Genomic DNA, 23,199 nt, shown 5'->3' on the forward strand with positions numbered 1-23,199 from the left:
TCTAAGTCATCCCTTGTCTCCACCCCCTGCACAACTCTGAGAACTGACCCTTGGATCCACCCCTACCTACCTCCCAGTACTACCCCATTTAGAGGAAACAGAACCAAGTATAATTTTGTGGCGCTAAGTAATTTGTATTGAGTTTGTTAGGGATATTTTAAAAAGTAGTAAAATAACCCTCTAAGCAACAATAGACCCCCCCCCCCCCAGCCCTTCCTCCAGAAACAACAGACCCCTGCAACAGAATACACCCTAACAACAACAGATCCACCCCTAGTTCTCCCAACAGCCAGCATTAATAGATCTTCAAGCAGCCAGCAACAATAGACCCCTCCCTCAACAGTAGATCCCTCCTAGCAACAATTGACCCCAAAGAAACATAAGACACCCTAGCAACAATAGACCCATCCCTCAACAATATGAACCCCAAAGCAACATTAGATCCTCAAGCAGCCAGCATCAATGGACCCTTCAGCACACCCCAGCACCCCTTGCCATTAGATACATTCAGTGCTGGGGGTGCCTTAACTGCGTTTCTCACATTCCTGCTGAAAAAAAAGCTCTGTCTAAAATAATTTTGTAATCAAAATAAAATATTACAAAACATTACTTACTGGTGGACCGGCGGGACCTGGCAGACCATCATTACCACGAGCACCCTGTAGGGAGAACATCATTTTTTAGTTATTGCTTTGCTTTATTCCATTAAGAGTTATAACATGTATGTTCCAAAATTCTATTCCATGGGATGCATACCTATTCACTGAATACATACTGTATTATTAGGCAATGCCTGAATTGTATAATTAATCTAAACTAGCTTTGTTGTTTAGTATAAGGTTTAACTTCTATTTATTATGTGAGCATATAGGGTAATCTATACAAAAGAAACCAATATGCTACTGTGTATTAATTTGTTCAGTCTTACATCTGTGGATCATAAATCAAAAATTCCTTACATTCTGTGGTTTGAGACCTACAGAGATATGTTATTCTTGTATATTCTTGTATATAAGACATAACTTAGATTTATTCTGCTAGGTAATAAATCATACTTATCAGATAACATGTTTTCTTAACATATACATTAAAATACCTTATTTATATTGCTTGTAAAGTTACACCTGCTGTATGATATTTAATGTTGCACACACTATCACAATTAAACACTATTTATAAAGAGAGTGGTCAACACTTCTGTCTTGCAGCGCTGGGGTCCCTAGTTTGAATCCCAGTCAGGACTCTGTATGTACGGAGTTTGCATGTTCTCCCTGTGCCTGTGTGGGTTTCCTCTGGGAAACCTGATTTTCACCCGCACTCTAAAGACATGCTGATAGTTTAATTGGCTCTTGCCTATATTGGCCCCCAGTATGTGTGTGCGTGTATGAATGCATGTCAGTTAGGGATCTTACATTGGAAGCTCCTTGAGGGCACAGACTGATGTGAATGTACAGTATTTAAGGTGATACCTAAATTGTCAGATAGAGTATATGAATACCTGTAATAATAAGGAAGGTCACTTTGAAAAAGATGAGCCTCTAAAGGTGCCTTCAGAAAACATTCATCTGATTCTAGCACCACTGGAATCATTTGTATATCTATAGACACTACTCAATCATGGCACAAATTCTGGGGGAGAGAGGAAGAATCATCCTTCAGGAGGGAATTTTTACCAGCTGATCGCTAATGTTTTCCCCTAAGCAAAGCTAATACTGGGTATGTCTGGGTATGTCTGCTAGGCGCCTAATGCAAATGTGCATGATTAGTTGGCAGAGAAGTTATTTGGCATTTGGATCCTGCATGATCCAGTCCACCAGAGGTACTTCTCATAAGCCACCAATCAGCATCTGATCTGTCCTGAAAGCTTGTATGTGATTGGTGGCTATTAGGAAAATACGACATTCCTTTGTAAGGTGGTTGTTTTTTCAGTGAATGTATGCTAAATAGATGCTAAATGGGACTAGCTTGTCTGGCTTCAGATAAATATTCAGTATTTTGCCTATATTGTCTGGCTTTTAGAATGAAATATGATGCCTTTTACTTTATCTATGTAATGAAAACTCTAACAACCTATATGTTGTTCTTGCATGAGTGCACCCTATGTGGGGATAATCTATTTGTTTTGTTCTAAAAAAAGACTAAATCTGCACCCCAAAATGATCGATACAGCTTATGCTTCGACACTGCCACCCAGTGGTGGAAAGGCAACACTGCATGCAGCAACCTGTAAACACAAAGACCTTGCAGAGGTAGGCTGTCTCTATAGTGCCACTCAGTGGGGGAAATGCAGCATTGAACCAATTTCAAAACATGCAAGTACGGGGGCATGCATTAGTTCTAGAAAAATGTAAAGGTCAAATTTTTGGTGAAAAAATTGCCTTAGGGCAAGGCCGAAAAAACAGTAACAGGTTTACAGTGTAAAAAAAAGAACATTGTTTTTTTAAGCAATTAGACTAAACTTTTTATTTGGGGTAGAGTGGGAAGTATTCGGTATCACTGGGACAGGAGTCAAAGAGTAATCTCTCCACAGGGACACAAAAACCCTTTTTTAGTGCAGTGGGAAAGGTTTAGAACCACTGTTTTGTTTTACTGCAGTTTCTCTCCATTGAAGAGATTTCTTGTGGTGATTTGACATATTCCTGGGACAGGAAGTGATGGGAATTCTCCACAACAGGTACAGAGTCAACAGTAAAATGTAGTAGAAGTTCTACCCCTTCTGCACTTCATCAAAACTGGAAATAGTTATGGCTGGAGCTGATAAGGGGCTTCACACATAAGCCCCCTTCCCCTAAGGTCATATTTAACAAAATAGAACATATAGACATTTTCTCTTTTTTCAGTTTAGTATACTAGGCCAGTGTTTCTCAACAGCTGTTTTCATCTGAGAGAAATCCTGAAAACATGACCTGTTGGGGCGCCTTGAAGACTGGAGTTGAGAAAACTGTACTAGGACAATAAAAGTTTATTTCTGACTGGTAATTGGCTTGGTTGGATCACTGACTTTGCAGACCATTGCCATAATACACTAAAAAATATAGTACGGGAGTAGAAAGTGGAAAATAATTATATATTGTACTTTATAGAATTAGATAGTAACCAGTACCAACTAATTGAATAATGGGAAAGAAAATCTACCCTATACATGCATCTGACTTCACAAGCCTAGTGTTGACTATACACATTAATACTGTGCGGGCCCAGAACTTGCAAGCACAGAAATTATGGTGCTGCAATGCAAAATGTGCATTGTTTATTCACAATGATTTTAAATCTTTGTATGTGCAAATGCAGATTTATTATTTGGCAGGCAATAGGTCAATTCAGAGCCGACTATCATGGCCAAATGTTTTCTGCTCTACAATGAATGGCTGAGGTGGACAATCTGTGAGCCCAATGACTGCATTTACTATCCAAATGGGTCAGTGATTGAAGGTTTGCTAATACATCTATTGCAAAACCTGGAAAACATCCAATAACTTTCTGCGATAAATGTATATTGTAAGGACTCCTTTAGTGTCGGTTCACACAGGGGCAGCTGCAAAGTCGTCCGACTCTGAAGCCACCCCGTACCGCACGCCTTCAATACAAGCTGCCCCAAAGTAGTACGGGAACCTTTTTCTAAGTCAGAGTGACTTGAGTCGCTCCTATCAGAACGGTTCTATTGCAATGCTGCCCCTGTGTGAACTGGCACTTAGTCTCATGCCTGCACTAAACAAAGGGATCTAAAATAATTCTAAAGCATTTCATTTAGACGCTGTCCAATTATTCCTGGTAAAGTGGAACTAAAGTCCACAATACTTACCTTAGCGCCAACAGTCTGACACCCATAAGTTCCCTTCACTGGCACCAGGATATTCTCCCTGGCTTCTTTTCAGTGCTGGTCTTCATTCTTGATTGGCTGGCGTGGAATGATGTCACTCCCGTGCTAAGGAGTTCTATCATCTTGGCACACATGCACAGTGCTGGAATGTATACTAAACTGTGCATGTGCAATTCAGGGTATATTCTAAAGAAGACAGCGAGCAGACAGGTAGGTTTATTTTATTGCAGAAGAGACAACACATGTCTTTTCTGCAATAAATATGATGCCTGCTCAGAATTGTCTTTTAAGAAAAGGCTTTAGTCCTGATTGTGTACATAGTACATTATAGCTTTTGGATTTAATGTTATATTTAAAGGTTTTTGGAGGTCAGATGTGAATCCAGGTAAGATTGGAATGTTGGAAACAAGCCTAAACAGAGACCATCCACATTTAGACAGGCATGGGACAAGAGAATGTTCAGCTCTGACCTATAAGCTGCAGGGGATTAGGATGAGTTCTGATCACTTATATTTTCTATATATGCTTTCATGTATATTTACACAGGAAAGCTCCTTTATTTATCTATGTTGTTTCGGAGATTTGTTTTAAACCAGTACAATGATTTGTTGCAATTCGGATATGTCTCAGTTTACATTTATATTCACGCTGTGAATATAAATACATATTTTCATGCCAGTGGCTAGCCTGTACATGAAGGAGACACATTCAATGAAAAATATAATCCTTATTCACACCCTAATTGTTTTCTTTTTACAAGTCACGTCAGGTTTTTCTTTCACAGATGTAACTTCAAAGATGTAACCATTTGTAATCTAAGACTAGCTCCCTGAAAAATATGTCAGAGGTGGATATGGTACTATGAAAACATTGATTGAAGTGTGGCTTGGATGTCTGACTACATTAAACTAAAGTAAATTGTATTAGTATTTGTGCAAAGACTGAAAGCAGCCATTTTGTGGGCAGGTTTCAGTGGACTGCTGGGTAATTATGCACTAACTACCCTAACTTATCAAACTGTTTTGTTGCTCATAGTTCAAAGGGTTTTAAATGTAGAAAAAAAAAGGATTTTATTGGCTTAATGAGAAACCATTTTTGTGTCACACTTTCATAACTGATTTACATTCTTGGGTTAGCACATGTAATAGATTGGGTTTGAAAGACAAGTAAAGAATATATATGTAGAATTACCTATAGCAAATTTCATTACATTTTTTGGAATTATTTAAACCTGTTTTTTTTTTTTTTCCAAGAGCAACAGCTTTTGGTCTATTAAATCAGACATGATGGGTAGACCAAATGTAGATCCAATTGGTTACCCATATAGCAATGCTTAGATGAGTGTTTCATGTTCATATTTCCTTTATGTTTTCCAGGAAAAATTTTGGCCACTGTCCTACTGAATAAAAATGCAGATTTAGCCTCCCCTATTTTATATTTTTATTTACCCCAACTTTGACACCTGTCTGGATCTTAGTGATTCTGTTTGTGTCTTAGTTAAATCTATTCAGTCATTTATGAATTTTAGAAAATCAAGAAGGCTTCTGTATTGCTATTTGTGAGTATTTTCCCAACTCATTCCTAACCCTAGCTAACATAAGTGACTTAATAGGCACATAAATATATTTCCTTTGGGGAGCAGATTTGTGTCCTAACAAGAACCTACTGAACATAATTATACAATATACTCTAGATTCCTTAATTTATACTTACAGCAGCACCAGAAGATCCGGGACGTCCTCTCTCACCAGGCAGACCACGTGGACCCTACAAAATCAGAGCATTTTTTAAAGTCTTTATTTTATCTAAATAGTAAAAACTTTAAATGGTAAATATATATACAACATTAGGACATATAGATAAAATTAGATGTTATTCTACAGAGAATGTAAATATGATGTTATAGAATATATGAAAGTTGGCTTTTTCAATAATATAGTTCAAGGAGCAAAGCTCTACTTACAGCAATCAATCAAAATACATTTTATACTGATCTGACTTCAGTATGGTAAACTATGGTTGAAATGATTTTGAGTCTTGCTTCTTTCACTGTTTAATAAATAAGCCCTCTGGCTTTCCATTCTTAATAAGTCTGTAAAAGCTAATAGATGGGGGTTCTGAGCACAGTATTCTACTTTGTTGTTGGAAGGAATACCCCATTTAAGTATCCAGGAATCATATTTATAATGAAAAGTATTAAGAGTGATAAAAAGCAATAATTGGTTGTGGGGTATGTACCAAAATAGTTAACTTACCATTGGACCAGGGGAACCAGCTTCACCAGGAGCACCACCTTCACCCTATAAGAATATAAAAAAACATTACAAGATTTGTTATCATGAAGTTACAATAGCTGTTTCCATTTAGAAGGGGATCATGTATTATATTTACTACTGTATTAAGACTGCTAAATAACAGAAAATAATTAGGTTTTAGATTATTACCTTTGCACCAGCAGCACCAGCTTCACCCTTTCCGCCATCCAGACCTGGGTAACCCTGGAATTGGAAATATATGATTACATACAGGTTCTTATTTAATCACTTGTCCATTAAATTTTTTTGCATTTTAATACAAACCCTGTGTCCTTTTACTCCAGGAAGTCCAGGAGTTCCGGGGAATCCACGAGCACCCTAGAAAATAAATAATAATAGGGTATGTTCATTATCATACATTAAAATCACCAATTTTCACGTTGCTTTTTAGGTGTTTTATTTCTAAAAGCAATGTATATATAGGACGTGGTATTTTATGAATACATTTCACCTAAGTTAAGGTCAGAGTTGGAATGTTCCACTCCTGGGGCATTATAAAATATTAGTCCGACCCATCACAGGACACAGTCATTTCCAATAAGGATTTTGTGCTCCATGTGTAGGATATATTTCTTTCTTTCATTGTATCAGTGTTCCTTCAGTTACAACACAGTCTTCGTTTAAAAATAATGTAGTTGTACCCCCATAAATTCTTTCAGTCTTTCAATAGTCAGATATAATTTCTTCTAGGTGGTATTCCAAGAGAAGGACATGATGTTCCTTATCAGCATTCATCAGGATCACTGATCAGCCTCTGTAACATGCTGCTTTTCATTAATGGGGTCAGTGCTCCAACATTCTAGTATGATGGTCTCCATAATTTGAAGCATTATTCCAGTAAAATAAATAATATTTCTCATTAACGGTGGTATTATTTATCCAGCGCGACATGACCCATTCCACAAATATTCTGTTACTTTCATTATCTCCACCATGTATTATAGCAGTATCCAGAGTCCTCCAGTGTACCATCAAATATTCCAGATGTGATGTCATCTTTCACCTTAGGGTTTAGGGCAGGGTTCTCCAAACTTTTTAAACAAAGGGCCAGTTTATTGTCCTTTAGACTTTAGGAGGGCCGGATTGTGGCCAGCAGGGGCAAAAAATGTTGACATCATTGAGAATATGGCCTTAGGATTGGTGGTCAATAGGAGGGGTAGTGCCCCTATTAATAGGAGGAATAGTATCCCATCATTGGTATCAGTGGAAGAAAGAGTGCCCCATTGTTGCTGTCAGTTGGAGGAATAGTGTCTCACATCAGTGGAAGGAATAGTGCCCCAAGGGTCGGATAGAAGCTAGCAAAGGGCCACATTTGGCCCTCGGGCCGCAGTTTGGAGACCCCTGGTTTAGGGCATGCTTCCCTATGAAATGTCCATCACTATGCCTTCCAAAAGTAGGATCAAACTTCCATCAGCTCTTCCAATGGACATCTTCATCTTACATTTATGTTAAATGTGTTACATCAATGTGCTATCTTGCATCTGTGTTGTAAATGATTTGGGCCATGAAATTCTATATTAGGATATAGCTACTATGGAGGACATAAAGATTTATACTATGATATGTACTGGTAAAAAAAAGATGAACTTATCTCTTAATAGCTTTGACACACAATTTAATACAACTTTTTTTATACCTGAGGTCCTGGAGCTCCACGTTCACCAGACTTGCCAGGTTTTCCAGCTTCACCCTTTGTGAGTAATTGAAACATTAGATTAGATAAACAATGGCATAGATAGTTTTGCAATAGTAATGGTTTCTATAAAATTGTATACCCCAACTCAATCACATAGAATGGTATTAAATAATATTACAGCTTCTGTTCTTACTATATCATTAACATTGTACCTACTATGACTATTATATTTTGGTATCAATCAATCCAACTTTGCCAAATTATTCATATTTAGCTTTGTCACATTGATCCATACAGAAGACCAAGCATTTGACAAACTATACTAGACTCTAGGTCATACAGAAGACCAATTGAATGCACAATTTGTGGATAAACAGACAGGTAGGTTATCATACATCTGTATAAATAGTTATAGACAGCTGACAGTGCATATCAGACCTGAAACATGATCTTTCTAAGGCTGTTTGAAACAATCTCAAGACTATTTGTGAAAACTTAATTGGATTTACCAACAGATATGAAGTATTAGGGCCTGTCTTGGATACCAATTGAATAATTTGTTTATGCAGGCCCTTTAAACTACATAGTTGTAAGAAAATCTAAAGGAGGTCTCACAGAGATTATACAACTATATTGTAGCATGTGTGGGCAGCTTCAGACAATAGATCCTTTAGTTTGAAATCACCTGGTTTTTTTAGACCATATCTATGTGTAGTTGTAAGGACAAGGAGGTTGATTTACTAAAGCCAAATAGACTGTGCACTTTTCAAATTGCAGTTGCACAATGTAAGAGCAGTTGCTCCAGAGCTTAGTAAATGACCTGAAGCTCTGCTGACTTCCATCACCCAATCACGTGCAAGCATAAATGCTGTTTTTTTTTTCCCTTGCATGTGATTGGGTATTCTTTGTAAAGTGAAGCTTTACTTCATTTACTAAGTCCTGGAGCAAATGTACTTTAAAAAGTGCACAGTCTATTTACCTTTAGTAAATCAACCCCACTGTTGATAGAGAAGGCTTACAGTATAATGGCTAATGGGTTTAATATACTAAAGTATGAAGTAAAATTACATTAATCCATGTTCACTTTAAACATCCAATTATGAGAATTTGAAAAATGAACAAACTTTTCTGAATCAGGCCTAACACATCTAAATGCATGTTATGTGTATGTGTCATGGTACTGCTAGTTCACATATTTTGGACTTCATGATAAACAAAAATACAAAATTGAAAAACTTACATCATCACCAGGCTTTCCAGCAGGGCCAGGAGGACCACGGGGACCCATAGGGCCCTAAACAATAAACAAAACAAGAGTGTGAGATAATATTAAAAAAAAAAAAAAAATTTTTTAATGGCATGACAAGTTGTGCAGAAGTGCTCCCTCCTCTGTCCACAAGTGGGAACAATTTTACTTTCCATTCCCAAAACATGTCTATCTACTATATGTATACAAGTTGTTCACAAACTATGATAGTATAGCTAGCAGAATTCCCAAATATTACACTCTTCACACCAAGAAGGAACATGTTATATGGCAGTGCATGGCTCACTTTAAACGCCCACACACCGTAATTATGCCTCACAGTATTCGAAAGACATCATTCCACTGTATATGTCTGCCATCCGGACCATACAAGACAGATGTCACGCTGAAGCCATAACCTTAATGTTCCATGAAAATGTGTTTCACTTCTAATCACGAAAGCAAACAAGGTGTCACTGTTAGCACTTTGTTCAGTTTCTGAAATAACCATACTGATGATTGCTACATTAGGGTGTGACAAGATATTAATAGCACACATAATTAATGATAAGATTTAAAGAGCCAATACACTTATGCTTATATGCTTTGGGCAAATAGATGTTCTTTCCTAACAGAGTTAGAATTGATGGTTCACAAAAAGTTAATGTTGGGTGAAGATTTTGTAGAGAAATGCAAAACAATAGTGTGTAATCTATTGAATGTGGGTCAAGTCTGTTTGACCGCAAGATACATTTTATAAACCTCCTAATGATCCATGTTGAATGACCTAAAAATAATGTCCTACTTTTGAACATCTTTCTACCATGTTCCTAGTCATTATGGAGTAATAGAGTATATCTGTCCCACTGCTTAAAAGCCCTGATACTCAACATATTTGTTCTTATAAAGGCACTATTTGTGTTTTGTGTATATATGGGGGGCGGGAGGTGTTGGCAGGGAGTATAGAGTAGATCCCCTCTCCACAGACTGAAATGGCTGATACTGTAAAACAGTGGCCCGGATATAAGTACAATGAGAAATAGATCAAGCGCTGTTTTAGTATGGCAGTATTATAGTATGTAGCTATGTATGTGTTTATGTATACACAAACACGAACAATAAACTTCTTCCATTTTCTCTCTTTTGGTCTATTAAATATAGCATTGAAAGTGTGTTGTTTTATCTATGTGATAAGGGTAAAAATGTCCTGTTATCTCCCTGTTCGGGTTACATGTGAACTACAGAACACCTTTCCTTACTTTATAGAAATGATGAGAGGGGAGGTGTTTTGTAGTCTTACTACACTTTCTGTCCTAGGGGAACATTGCTGCTTTTCTATAGATGCAGTACAGTGATTGAGTGTTGTGACTGTAAAACGGGAAGTGTAGTACTGGCATGATCATCTGGTAAAAATAAAGGAAAAAACCACCTGAAAAAGAAAACTAACGCATCCCCCACATCTAAGGACTGGTAAGCTGCAATTTATTATAATTTATTGCTTAGGTCTAGAAAGACTCTGTTACTGTGTGTGTGTGTGTGTGTGTGTAAAGAACCACATTGTTTAATTAAATACAATACTTACAGCAGCACCAGATTCACCAGGTTCACCGGGATTTCCTTGGAAACCTTGAGGTCCCTAAAAATGAAATAAAATTGAGTTAATAAGAACTGATATATTGTATGAAAAACAAATTGTATAGCATTTAGATAATATAAATACTTACAGAAGAACCTGATGGTCCAGGAGGTCCTCTAGGTCCCATAGGGCCCTATGATATAAATAAAACATGATTAAATTATATGCTAGATAGTGAAGCCTTATTTAAAAAGGGAATCAATGGACTTCTGTATTGCACTGCTGGTATAAAACTGTATGCTTTTTGTTGTTACTGAGTAACACATCTATATTTATTTAGCACAGCTTCTTAGAGGCTTTGGGCTGGACAGCAGCCATGTTTACAAGTTCTTGATTTCATTTACTGCCTGCCAAGAAAGGCTACAGTGTAGACATTTCCTGGAGGAATTCAGTGGGGATTCTATGAAGCAGCAGCCGATGTCTGCATGTTTAAGAGCAGCCCAAACAAATCCTGCATTATGTTTACAGGTCTGTGGTTGCTTTTATTGATTTTTTATGCACGACTTAGTTAGGAAAGGAAATAATTAAGGTAATTGTGTCTAATTTGTGTAGATGTAGAGTTGTTACGAATTTGTCTGGCTGTTTGTTGGGGCACCGCCGACATTGTGGTAATTGTAAAGTGCTGCCCCTGTCTATACACAGAAAATGAAAATGTAATTAATTAAAACAAGAGTAAGCAACCAATGTCAGCTACTAAGTTAATATAAGTTCAAGTAACTGGGGAGTCATGGCTTGTCCAGCCAATACTTATGAAGTAACCACTGCAGTTCTGAAAAAATAAATAGTGTTAATTAAAGCTGCTTAAAAGCAGGGCTATGTATCAGTTTGTTTAAATGCCCCTACCCTTGGCAATTGACATCTTTCCCATGCTTCTCCTCCACCTCCATTGCATGGCCACCAGAGCCAAGAGAAAAGGAGCTTACACAGGGCTTTTTCCCATCCCCATGGCAGTGCCCTGGCCTGGCTACTGACGACTCAGGTGCTGAACCTTGCATTGTGTGAGGCAGGTCAGTTAAATGCTCCACCATACCTGGAAGTATAAAGTACTTCCATGTATGGTAAAGCATGGGGCCTCAGTGGATGATAGGGGAGGGTAAGTATCTGCAACAAGTTGTGCAAGATAAAAGTGCAAAGTACAGGTTCAATTTATTTGCTGTGTTTTTATAAAACACTACAGTGTATATCAGTTCTATATTAATAACATTATTCTTGGTAGGTCTTTAATACAACAGGGCATAATTAAAGGTATATTTTAGATTTGTTAATATTTATTCTTAGGAATGGGAATATCTTGTTACAAATAATGTTTATGAATATTTCTAAAAAAAAAAAATCTTTTTAAGTCTATATTTTCTTATTACAACTTAATAGAGATCAACAGTGTTTGTGTTTTCTAGTTTCTCTAGTGTGGGACTACAAGTTCCATCATATCAAGTCCCATCATATCAGGGACAATCAATAGTCTCTCTGTGTGGCTGGGATTTTATCTTATGTAATGGTAAACAGGAATGCTGTGTGTTTGGAAAATATATAGAAAGCAACTGATAGGTGAAGAAACAAATTTGCCTAAGCAACTCAAGATTAATATGAGGCAGCATTTGATAATGATAATATACTGAAAATGGAAAAATAAAATGAGCACAAAGGTAGGATTGTTTCCAAATGCTTGGAACTTGCAACTATTCACGTTTAACTTTTTATCCTATGGAAATTCAAACAAAAATTCTAACTAACTGTCCATTTTCTTCTCTCCAGTCATAAGCTTGTCATAGAGTAGTATAATTTTGAAAGAACATTCGTATAAGAATTCACATCAGAACATTCCTAAAGTGTTATTAAATTATGGAGTCAGGCTGCACATGCCCAGTTTGGTGTGTAATGCTAGAGAGTTGTTTTTTTCTTGGTCACCACAGGGCCAATCAGCACTGCCCAGACACTGTGTCATAGGACAGTCAGAAAACTCCTCCTACAAGCTTTAACCAGTGCTTGGCTGGACACTGATAGAAGTCATACGACTGTTGTATAATGCTGATGAGAAAAGGTATTTATGCATTTATATTTACTAAAAAAATTGGGTTTAGTAACACTTTAAACTGTGTTTTCCTGCAATCACTGTGTCAACAAGTTCTGTCCAAAAGCCTTTAAAATGTCATTTAGACTTGCTATTTAAATGTAATCTCAGATATAATAAACAGGTTTCATACAATATGTGTGATTTTTCCGAAACAAAAACCAAATTCACAGTTAGTATTTAGTTTGTTTGAGAAAGATTTTCCACCCTTCAAATTTGTCGAAAACTAAGGTTGATTTGACTAATCGTTATAAAATCGTACAAATGTTCCATAAATGAGAGTGTTTGTATAAAATTCCATATGCATGGCCAGCTTTGGTGCCCTTGACATATTGCCACAGAGCATTGGCAATAGGTACCGGTGACATACTTACCATTGGTCCTTGCATAACACCCATCTGTGCACCACCAGCTTTCTCATCAAAGCCTCCTGTCATCTGAGCAGCAAAGCTCTGCAGAAACAAACAAACATCCCAGTTAGAGTTTACATCATCAATATTCATTAAATTGTTTTAACTGCAACATCTAAAACAAAAGTTGTCTGCCAACTGTATAATTTACACATGTAGCACAAATCCAAGATGGCTATATAAGAAATCCTGATGTTAGGTCATATGTTAAACTTTTTTCAAGGCTTCTCTGTACCATCTACTTTCCAAGACAGGCCTTCAAATCTTGAGGGCTGTAATTCTTAAAACATATGCTTTTTTAATAAATAACTTATTAGATGGCTACTCAAGGATCATGACCTGGGGGAAATTTGGAGGCTGAAGTTGCTTGCCATGCTAAACTTTATTACTTTCTGAGCCATTAACTTGGAACATGCATGCAGAGAGTTAGGTCAGACCCAAGTCAGAACTTCTGATCTGAATACTACAGTCAGCAACATAAAAAGCATGGGACACATTAAGGATGATTTACTAAGAAATTAAGCATCTTCCCTTAATAAAGGGTAAATAAAGTGAATATTCATTTAACCAATCATGTGAAAGGCAAATTCCTGGTGACCAATTTCATCTGTACATGGTTAGGTATTCTTAGTAAACAGGAATTTGCTGTAAATCAGCTTCAATGAATCGGCATGACAGCCAGGTAACCAGCATTTTCAGAAGAAGATGGCAGCAATGGCAGCCTACATATTTCTTTCAGTACCTGTTTCCTTGTGTTTTTGGGGCAGCCTATAAAGGTCAAGATCTCCACTGGCAAGCTCAAAGTGTCAGTGTCTGTGCAAAGCTCACCCTTAAACACCTTATGCTTATCTCTCCAGCACTCAACCACGACTACTTCCTCTGCTGCCACCAATATATCCAGTTGTTTGATATTAGATTACCCCCTTTATCATGTGATAGTTGTAAGGCCTAATGATTGGTGGCTAGGGATCCAACAATGGAGGAGTTCAGAACCCCCCAAATATTAGCACTGGGTATTTTGCATTGGCAGCCATGGAAGAAAAAACAATTGGGGGATGGGGGCTGGAGAGGTAAGTACTGTATAAAGCAATAAAGTAATGGGCTTTATGTAGACCCCTTTTTTTCCTGACAGGGTTTCTTTAAAGGTAGGCAGCCTGTCCTTTATTTTATTATCCTGAACACATTTTTTCCTGCACAAATCAATCTCAAATGATTTGTAAATGAATGCATTCGTACTTGTGTAATACCTATCTAGGCTGCACTATATTACATAAGGATGGTGACAACACTCTATGAGCCTAAAATTCTCCTGACATCGTACCTCTGTTCTGACTTGGGTTTGCTCTTTAGACTATTGGTGAAAGTCCACATGGAATCCAGGCTTGCCATTGCAAGGTGTACAGCAGGTGTGTATCAACTCAGTATAAAGACAGAACTTTAGCTCATGGTTAAAAAAGTTAAACTAAACAGATTGACAACAATGAACTCTATGGGGTTGATTTACGAAGGGCAAATAGACTATGCACTTTTGAAAGTGAAGTTGCACTATGCAAGTGCAGTTGCTACAGAGCTTAGTAAATGCGGTAATACTTCACTTTACAAACAACAACCAATCACGTACAAGGAAAATAAAAGAACAGCATTTTTTTCTTGCACATGATTGGATGATGGAAGTCAGCAGAGCTTTTGCTCATTTACTAAGCTCTGGAGCAACTGCACTTGCAAAGATGCAGCTGGACTTTCAAAAGTGCACAGTAAATTTGACTTTAGTAACTAAACCCCTATAAGCCATAGCAATTAGTGTACACTACATGGCTACCAAATGAACTTTCACACTCTATTACACAGATCTATTTGAATGAAACTAACTGGCAGTCAGCCTCTGAAATTGTGTGTGTGTTGGGGGGGGGGGGGGGGTGGAGAATCAGTCCCTAAAATGTCTACAGATAAATGTTACACTATCATAGCAGCTAGTGATTATAGTATAGTTAAAAATTTGTTCTTTTTTCTACATAAAGTTACTGTACTAAGAGATTCTAAATGTAGCTCCAGGGTGGTGCAGCAACCAATAATAGATGGAGCAGTAAAATATAACTTGTCATTGGTTGCTTTGGGTTTCTGAATTTTGCATAAGACAATTTGTCTTAGGGCCCCTAAATCTGTGTTAGTGCCTAATAATTTCAAAGTCACCAATCCAGAACAAGGACCCAGATTAGGAAAGACAGAGTAAGAACTTCTAACTCTCTCTTGGCTAGTGGGGAGTATTGAAGGCAGATGGTCTGCATGTCAGCCAGGCAACTACCATTTACCTAATTAGAAGTCTGAAATTTCAGCCTCCACATTTCAGCACAGGAAGTGAAAGGAAATCTCTCTAATGTGGTAAATAAAAAATGGCAGCCGCTTTATTCTTCCCTTAATACACTACTGGCTTTGGATATACTTTAAACACTTTAATTCTTCAAGTTCTTAGGGTGAATTGTTACCCATTCTATACTGCCTGTACTTCACACAGCCAAAAAGACTTTATCAAGTTGTGTCTGAACAGTGACTGTTAAAATGTTTAAATTAGATATTTGACCTAACATATCTAAAAATTATAATGACACAATTCTGCTTTTTGCAATTAAACTATGTTGGGCCTAATTAATGAAATAGTGCTTTAGGCAGGTATTTCTGAATTAGCTTGAAACACAATAAACAGTGTGTACCTTTGTAGTGTGTGTGTACTACATATTTTAAATGTGATTTACAGTACAACTACATTATTACATCTATTATTCAATTTAGGACCAATTTGAGCAAACGGATGCCCTTTGATTGGGAAAAAACTATTATTTCCAATATGATGTGCTGAAACTTGTAGTTCTATGACAGCTAGAAGGGCTATAGGTTACTCTAATGTGATCTAAAGCAATGAGGCCCCTACACAGAATGAGTATTAGAAATACTAAGCTGTTCATTCAGCTGTTTGCAAGGGGGCAAAAATGACACCTATGGCCAATGAAATAAAGAGGTAACAACATGACAATTGGGCCATGTAATATCCTCATTTGTTAAGGAATGCTGGCCTTATGGCAACCCTGCCTGTTATACCATCTGAAAGTTCTGATTAGCAGCCAGACATATATATTTTCTTTGATATGGCCATTCTCACTTGAGAATGTAGGCACACAACTTTAGGCTCCCAAAACCATACCCCTGTACTGGGACCACTTTTTTACCTCTATGAACATTATCTTACCAAATACAGGCACTTTTTTGTGCATTCCTATATCCAGGACTGGATTTAACTTTAGACTCATTAGACCTGTGCCTGTAGGCACCAGAGCCAGAGGCAGCTCTGTAGAGTTACTGGGCAAACATTTTTGTGAGGGTAAAAACATGGGATGTGCCACTGCCAAATTATTATTAAAGATGCAAGCTTGAAGGTTGTCTTCCTGATCCCGCTCAGAGAAAGGAACCATGTGCTATGCACATGTACATATATCTGTCCTATGATATTAGCTGTAACAGACTTGCAATTTTGTAATATACTATTCCTCTCAATGGAATCACTTACTGTCCAATGATTCTAGGTAAGGAGTATTAATTTTTTTTTTTAACTTCCCATGACATCATTGGAAGCTTGAAGTGAACAGAGTGCACGTTTTTCTTGGCTGGTGAATGTATACAAGTGCAGTTTATGTAGGAGGAAACACTGAAAGGCTTTTTACTTTTAATACAGACCTTTTCCCAGCTTCTAGAATGACTTATATTATGAATGCTGTCTGCTTTTTCATTTCTAATATTAAATGCATGTGTACACTAGAATGCAGCCAGCTACACTGGTCAAAAGACTTTGATAGATATACAAAAAACTAATGGCTATAATTAGGGTTTCTGTTACCCATTTTTTAATACCTGAAAATGAACGTTGAAAATGAATTTGCAGTACTGTACCGAAGTGTGTAATTGTAGTTACTAATGAAAGCCAACTATCCTAATAATGTAGAAGTTTAGGTGCATGCCTTTGATCTACATTAGGGCTTTCACATTGGTGATAGTGATGAGGCATCTGTCTCTCTGTCTGCAGTTGGACAATCATCTGTTTGTACAGTGTCCAGCCAGAGAAGAAAAAAAAACTTTCTGGGCAGAGAAGATATTTTGTGTCAGAGGAATGCAAACAAACTGCCTGATTACAAAGAGTGACTGTTACAAGCTACTTTGTAACAGCAAGGTCTTTCAGCACTGTCAGGTTGGTTTAGCCATATAGAGCAAATGTCCCAGGCTGATATGACCCTTAGATGTGAACTTTGTGGCTTTGTGGGAAAGGCTGGGTGTCAGAGCTGAGCCTACTTACTCCGCCAAGGCCAGGGGGTCCGGGAGGTCCAGGTGGGCCATGGGGTCCTGGATTTCCAGGAGTACCGGGTTCGCCATCTCTTCCGCGGGGTCCAGGAGCACCCTTAGTGGCAGATAAAATGGACACATTATTCTCAGTTCATAAAAAATATGCAGTTAGAAATTTCCAATATACATAATGGACACTTTGTGTTACAGTTATGTTAGATGGATGTTTTTTTTTTTTACAGTCAAGGAATAATGATTTGCAGCTATTGAAAGTTTATAAAAACAGATGTATGTATGATGCAAATTTAAAGTATCTCTTATTAACCCATCACAAATAATTTGTATCTGTCTAAAGCATGTAACTTACCCATTTATAAAGTATTCCCTAATAATACCTTGCCTTACCCTACAGAAATAACACTACTCACCCCCTCCCTCTTAAGATAAGATGAATACACTCCATTGGTTATGGAGCAGGACAGAAACATGACTTCTAAGCCATCAAAGATGGCTAACCATATGGGATGGATATAATGTCAATCATTTTAAGGAAGAGCATAAGTCTTTTTCATTCATAAAGACTTGTTAGTTTTGATTGGCACAAGACTGGTGCACACTTTAAATTCACTTTGTGTCATAATTACAAATGTGATAAGACTCAACTAACCAATAAAAATAGCTGCATTACATATATATTGGGCCTAATTTCTACCTATTTGCTGGGATCCTGCACATCTAAACTCTTGGTAAAATAACACACTTCTTTTCATTTCGTCATTGGTATCTATTTCATTTGGTCCTACACATCTATTTTCTTACTTTTTCACCCTTGTCTCCACGTTCACCTCTATTTCCTTGTTCACCAGCAGGACCCTGATAAACAACAATAAAATATATTAATATAATGAATATAAAATGAGAGCTAGGAAAAGAATACTTCTAAATTTCGTGTCTGGGTTTTTAAGAATGGTTTATTATACCTGTGGTCCTGGAGGTCCTCTTGGTCCAAGAATCTGTACAAAAAGAGATACATTTATTAAAAGGAAATTTCCCTGTTATGTTTTCTTCAGAAATAAAACCAGAATGACATGTGATACTGTTATAAAAAAAATTACTTACATCCTTAACATCGCCAGGTTCACCTTTTTGTCCCTAAAAGATCAACCAGGAAAAATGTTAATTAAATGAAAATGGATCACAATATCAGCTGAGTTGGTATATTTCTATAGGGTAACCAAAAATATCCCTATGTTACCTAATCATATGAATTTGTATATCTAACAAAGACATATCTCAATAGAAAATAAGTCATTCTTGTTGGGGATTACCACATGTTTCAAGTTCAGCATTTGCGTGACAACTATAGTACTAATAATACATTATCTGATACACATGTCAAATAATTTTCTTAAAATGTTGAGTCACTGGATAATTTTTAACTCCTATACTGTTAAGAGGGCTCTCTATAATGTTTATTACTATACAACTCACTATCAATGTATAAAGACTCCTGAGATCTACGTTTCGCTTTATCGAGGACTCTGACAAAATCTCTATGGTCAATGCAATGGTTGGTAGTCGACTTGATTATTGCAATGCCCTGTATATGGGTGTGCCTAAGAACATCTTGCACAAGCTTCAGCTGGTGCAGAATGCGGCTGCCAGGCTACTCACAGGCGTGGGTCGGTACGATCACATCACTCCATCCCTACAAGCCTTACACTGGCTGCCCGTGGCACAACGTGCTCAGTTCAAGACTGGGGGGTCTTGTGCATAAGGCCATCCATGGTTTTGGACCGGGCTATCTCAGAGAAAAATTCATCAGACATGTGCCTACCAGATCGCTGCGGTCTGAGAATTTGGCTTTGTTGAACATCCCCAAATTTGCTAAAAACAAATGTGGTGGGAGGACCCTGGAAGTTCAAGGAGCTCAGTTCTGGAACTCCTTGCCCCTTCACATAAGACTGGAAAATGATCTCCTAAAGTTTAGGAGATTGTTAAAAACATGGCTATATATCCAGGCTTTCGGGGTGACTTAAATATTATGTATTCTAATAGCTCTAAATTTTATATATATTTAACTTTGTATGTTTTATATTTTCTTGTTCGCTGATTGCTATTGTTTTATTGTCACTTGTTTGGTCGATGTAGTTTTTGCCCCTTTTCTGTTCTGTTTTTATCCCGCCAGCGCATCGAGGCACGTGTGTAAGACTGCGCTGTTGCTTTATAAGCATTTTAATAAATAAATAAATAAATAAAGTAAAAATTAATTTACCTTTTGTAATTTCCCTGTTCATTGGAAGAAAGGTAAAAAAAAAAAAATCAGTACAAAGTAATTTATATTGGGACAAGACAAAACACAGTACAATACGATTAAACAGAGAGATCAGGACATAGACACAAGTCAGATACAATGAAGGCCTTCTTCACTTGAAGAAGGTAAGAGTTATATCACATGACACAGGACTTCCGCTACTAAACCAGTGTTCCAGCACACGCCTCCATCCCAAGTGGATGTGCTACATGCCTATATGTTTTGGCTTGCAGAGCTCTGAGGCACAGGTCAGTGCAAGATTATAAAGAAAAATAAAAAGAGCTTTTGTTTTTGGTACAATATAAAAGTGGGTCAGTTAATCTGGCTGTTAGTTGCACTTTTTTACATGAACAGTTATCTAGAGTTAGGGAGGAAATTATTAGTTACAAAGAAATACGAACAATTGTTATTATGATGACAGATGTTAATTAAACCTGCACATAGCACTGCTAATTATACATCTTACATGAGCACAAGGATACAGCTCATTAATCACAAGAACCTGTAATCACAGGTACTACTATTTACAATCACAGTGCTAGCTGTGCAGGTTAAGCTATTAAAAAGGGATCCCCATTGATTATATGTCTTCTGCCTTTTAAATAAAATGACAAGAATAGGTTAAAGCGCCTTTCATATTTATAGCTACACGTGGTTTTTTGCTCTGTGTGGTTCCAGATTGGCTGCCAAAATAAACCGCAAAAGTACAGACCTGTGGTTTCAACAGAAGGCAACAAAAGGACACAGTATTCTAGTGTACTGTTCCTACTCTAGTAAAATCTTTAATTAAACAGTATCAAAACTTTGATTTTTTTGTACAGAGTTGTGTATATATAAATTTAGATGTATGTATAGATTTTACCCTCTCCATTTGTGGTAAGGTTATAAATAGGTTAGTGAATCTTGGAACTTTGGTATTTTAAAGGCAGAAGGCTAAGCACAAGGGGCCCTTTTTAATTGCAGATGGTACCCATGAATGCTCAGTTTGTTAGAGAAAGGTATTCCATCCATGGGCATGAACATGTAATTTATTTATGGAAAATAAATAAATAAATTACGATCACTGGTGGTGGACGGCTCAGTTGGGCAGATGGGACAGCACTCTCCAAAGGGGATCTCAGCATTAGGACAGTCTTTAGTTTCCTCGCAGATTATCTCATCGCATAGGATAGTCCCAGTGTCACATACACAGATTTGGCAGGGTTCGGGTTTCCAGACATCTTTGTCACTATATCTCTGCCCATCCTGCACGCAGCTCCCTGCATCCACTATGCCAAGGTGTAAAGGGAAGGGGATTATAAGTGTAGGAAGAAGCAGCAGAAGGGAGAGCAGAGGCATAAAAATAAAATAAAAGGGAAAAATATAATACAATAGTCAAATAAAACTGTCATATAGTGCAGCAATTAGATGTGTGTATATATACACATGTTCATATGTATATATACATATATGACATATTTAGCGAATGGCATTGACATAATAATTGTCCAAAAAATTATTTGCATACCTATGCAGAATTCTTCATAAATTAGTCTTAAAATGCTAAAAATATTTCATTAGTTGCAATAGCAGCAGCAGGTGAATTAAAAATAAGTGTAATGCTGAAATTTACCAGAGAGGGGCAGTGTTGTACCAGACAGCGGAATATGACCTGAGTTCAGATTATAAAGGGGCTGCTTGGGGTAAGAGGGAGGAGAATGCCCTAGTGCAATATTTGTTGGCCTGAATTATAGGAAGTTGTAATATAATATTACAGCATGAACTATGGAGATCCTTAATAACAGCAAGTTTCTTTAAGGTCATTCGTAGAAGTGTTCAGAGTATCCATGAGGCCTTTTTTTTCTCCACATTTGCTTATAAATAAATAAAAATCCAATTTAAGCTGCAAATAAAGTAATAATTTAATATCATGTGTTCATTGGATACAGATATGCAATGGCTGTAAGAAGAAGGTGTACTAAAACAAGGCACAATATGATGCATACTTACATAAGTAAGTTTCATATTAGGGAAAACATAATAAAACAGTAATATACATTGTAAAATGACAAGGGGGTTATGATGGGAGCATTGTTCTCCATGAATTGCTCTTCATTATATTCAGTGCAGCTCCCTTTGGGTCCCATGCCCAGGCTTGGGTAGCCCAGAGGACCCTTAATGAATGGGCCTTTCTGTAAAATACAGAGGTTTCAATTCACATTTCACTGTCAGGGGCCAGTTTAAATAAATATGGGCAGCATTTCAGCTCCATCTGGAACCCATTGCTGCCAATCCCTGTAGTGCAAATAAACCATCACAATAGTCAATTGGAGTCTTCAAATAAGTCCACACATCCCAGCTTTAAACCATATTTACACGTCTTAAAGGCTAACCCACTTCAAACATGCCTAAGAAGCTAAGGATTGTGGGTTGGCTCCTATGAAATCAGACCTGATCAATATAGCTATTCACATAAAGAATTTGTTTTCCAATTTACATGTTCATTTCCCAGAATCCTACATACCATCTCAATTGGGCCTTTTCTCACCTGAACACTAAACTAATGCTACTCTTCCCCAGGAAGACCCCTTTCCCTTTACAATTCCTGGACATCATCTACACATTTTAAAAATGTAGACAGTTTACATCAGGGGTCTCCAAACGGTGGCCCGAGGGCCAGATGTGGCCCTTTGCTAGTCTTTACCTGGCGCTTGGGGCACTATTCTTCCCACTGATATGGGGCACTATTCTTCCCACTGAAACCAACAATAGGGCACCATTTCTTCCACTGATACTAGGGGTAATACACCTCCTATTGACCGCCAACCCTGAGGCCATATTTATTCTCAATGATGCCGGGCCTGGGACATTTTCTGCCCTCGCTGCCCACCATCTGGCCCTCCTAAAGTGTAAAGGACAATAAGCTGGCCCTTTGTTTTAAAAGTTTGGGGACCCCTGGTTTACATCAACAGAATTAGACTTCTATATAACAAAAATGTCTCTCTATAATATATGTTTATACAGATCTTCCTGTAGGAGCCAGTACGCAATCCTTGTAGCTGGCTTCTGCAGGGTTTTATACACTTATTTCTTTTTTTGCAGATGTCAGTTTCTTAAAAAAAACAAGACCTTTCTTTATGGAAGAAGAAAGTGCTTCCAGCGAAAAGTGGCCAATACTCAAGACAACATGCCTTTTCCATACTCTATCTGCAATGGTTTTACAATCTGTAGTATGCAAAGACTTAAAAGGCTCGTAAAAGAATTTTTTTTCTTACCATTGGGGACCTGCCCAAGCAAGTTAAAACATTTCTGCTAAAAAATAAAGCTTCCAGCATTGATCTAGGATTGCCCAGACTATTTCTGAAGCCAGGTGTTTTCTCATATATTCCACACATTTTTGCCAGTTTTACAAATATTCGAGTAATTTTTATATAGAGATAAATAAA

General features: G+C 37.4%; 1 protein-coding gene across 2 annotated transcripts in view; it reads right to left on the reverse strand.

Annotated features, from left to right (window-relative positions):
- Positions 1 to 23,199, reverse strand: part of COL2A1 (collagen type II alpha 1 chain) — a 65,400-nt gene that overhangs the window by 39,959 nt on the left and 2,242 nt on the right. The window contains exons 2-17 of one of the 2 annotated variants that reach the window (XM_040340789.1): positions 20,833 to 21,042; positions 19,736 to 19,749; positions 18,580 to 18,612; positions 18,441 to 18,473; positions 18,280 to 18,333; positions 17,474 to 17,575; positions 13,099 to 13,176; positions 10,742 to 10,786; positions 10,600 to 10,653; positions 9,012 to 9,065; positions 7,772 to 7,825; positions 6,400 to 6,453; positions 6,265 to 6,318; positions 6,076 to 6,120; positions 5,534 to 5,587; positions 615 to 659 (exon numbers count right to left, since the gene is read on the reverse strand). In XM_040340789.1, the coding sequence (XP_040196723.1) occupies positions 615 to 659; positions 5,534 to 5,587; positions 6,076 to 6,120; positions 6,265 to 6,318; positions 6,400 to 6,453; positions 7,772 to 7,825; positions 9,012 to 9,065; positions 10,600 to 10,653; positions 10,742 to 10,786; positions 13,099 to 13,176; positions 17,474 to 17,575; positions 18,280 to 18,333; positions 18,441 to 18,473; positions 18,580 to 18,612; positions 19,736 to 19,749; positions 20,833 to 21,042 (983 nt within the window). The remainder of the gene's footprint in view (positions 1 to 614; positions 660 to 5,533; positions 5,588 to 6,075; positions 6,121 to 6,264; positions 6,319 to 6,399; positions 6,454 to 7,771; positions 7,826 to 9,011; positions 9,066 to 10,599; positions 10,654 to 10,741; positions 10,787 to 13,098; positions 13,177 to 17,473; positions 17,576 to 18,279; positions 18,334 to 18,440; positions 18,474 to 18,579; positions 18,613 to 19,735; positions 19,750 to 20,832; positions 21,043 to 23,199) is intronic. The other variant, XM_040340790.1, reaches the window with a different exon arrangement.

The sequence above is a fragment of the Rana temporaria genome, chromosome 2 (genome assembly GCF_905171775.1).
Source record: "Rana temporaria chromosome 2, aRanTem1.1, whole genome shotgun sequence".
In the NCBI taxonomy this organism is placed as follows: Eukaryota; Metazoa; Chordata; class Amphibia; order Anura; family Ranidae; genus Rana; species Rana temporaria.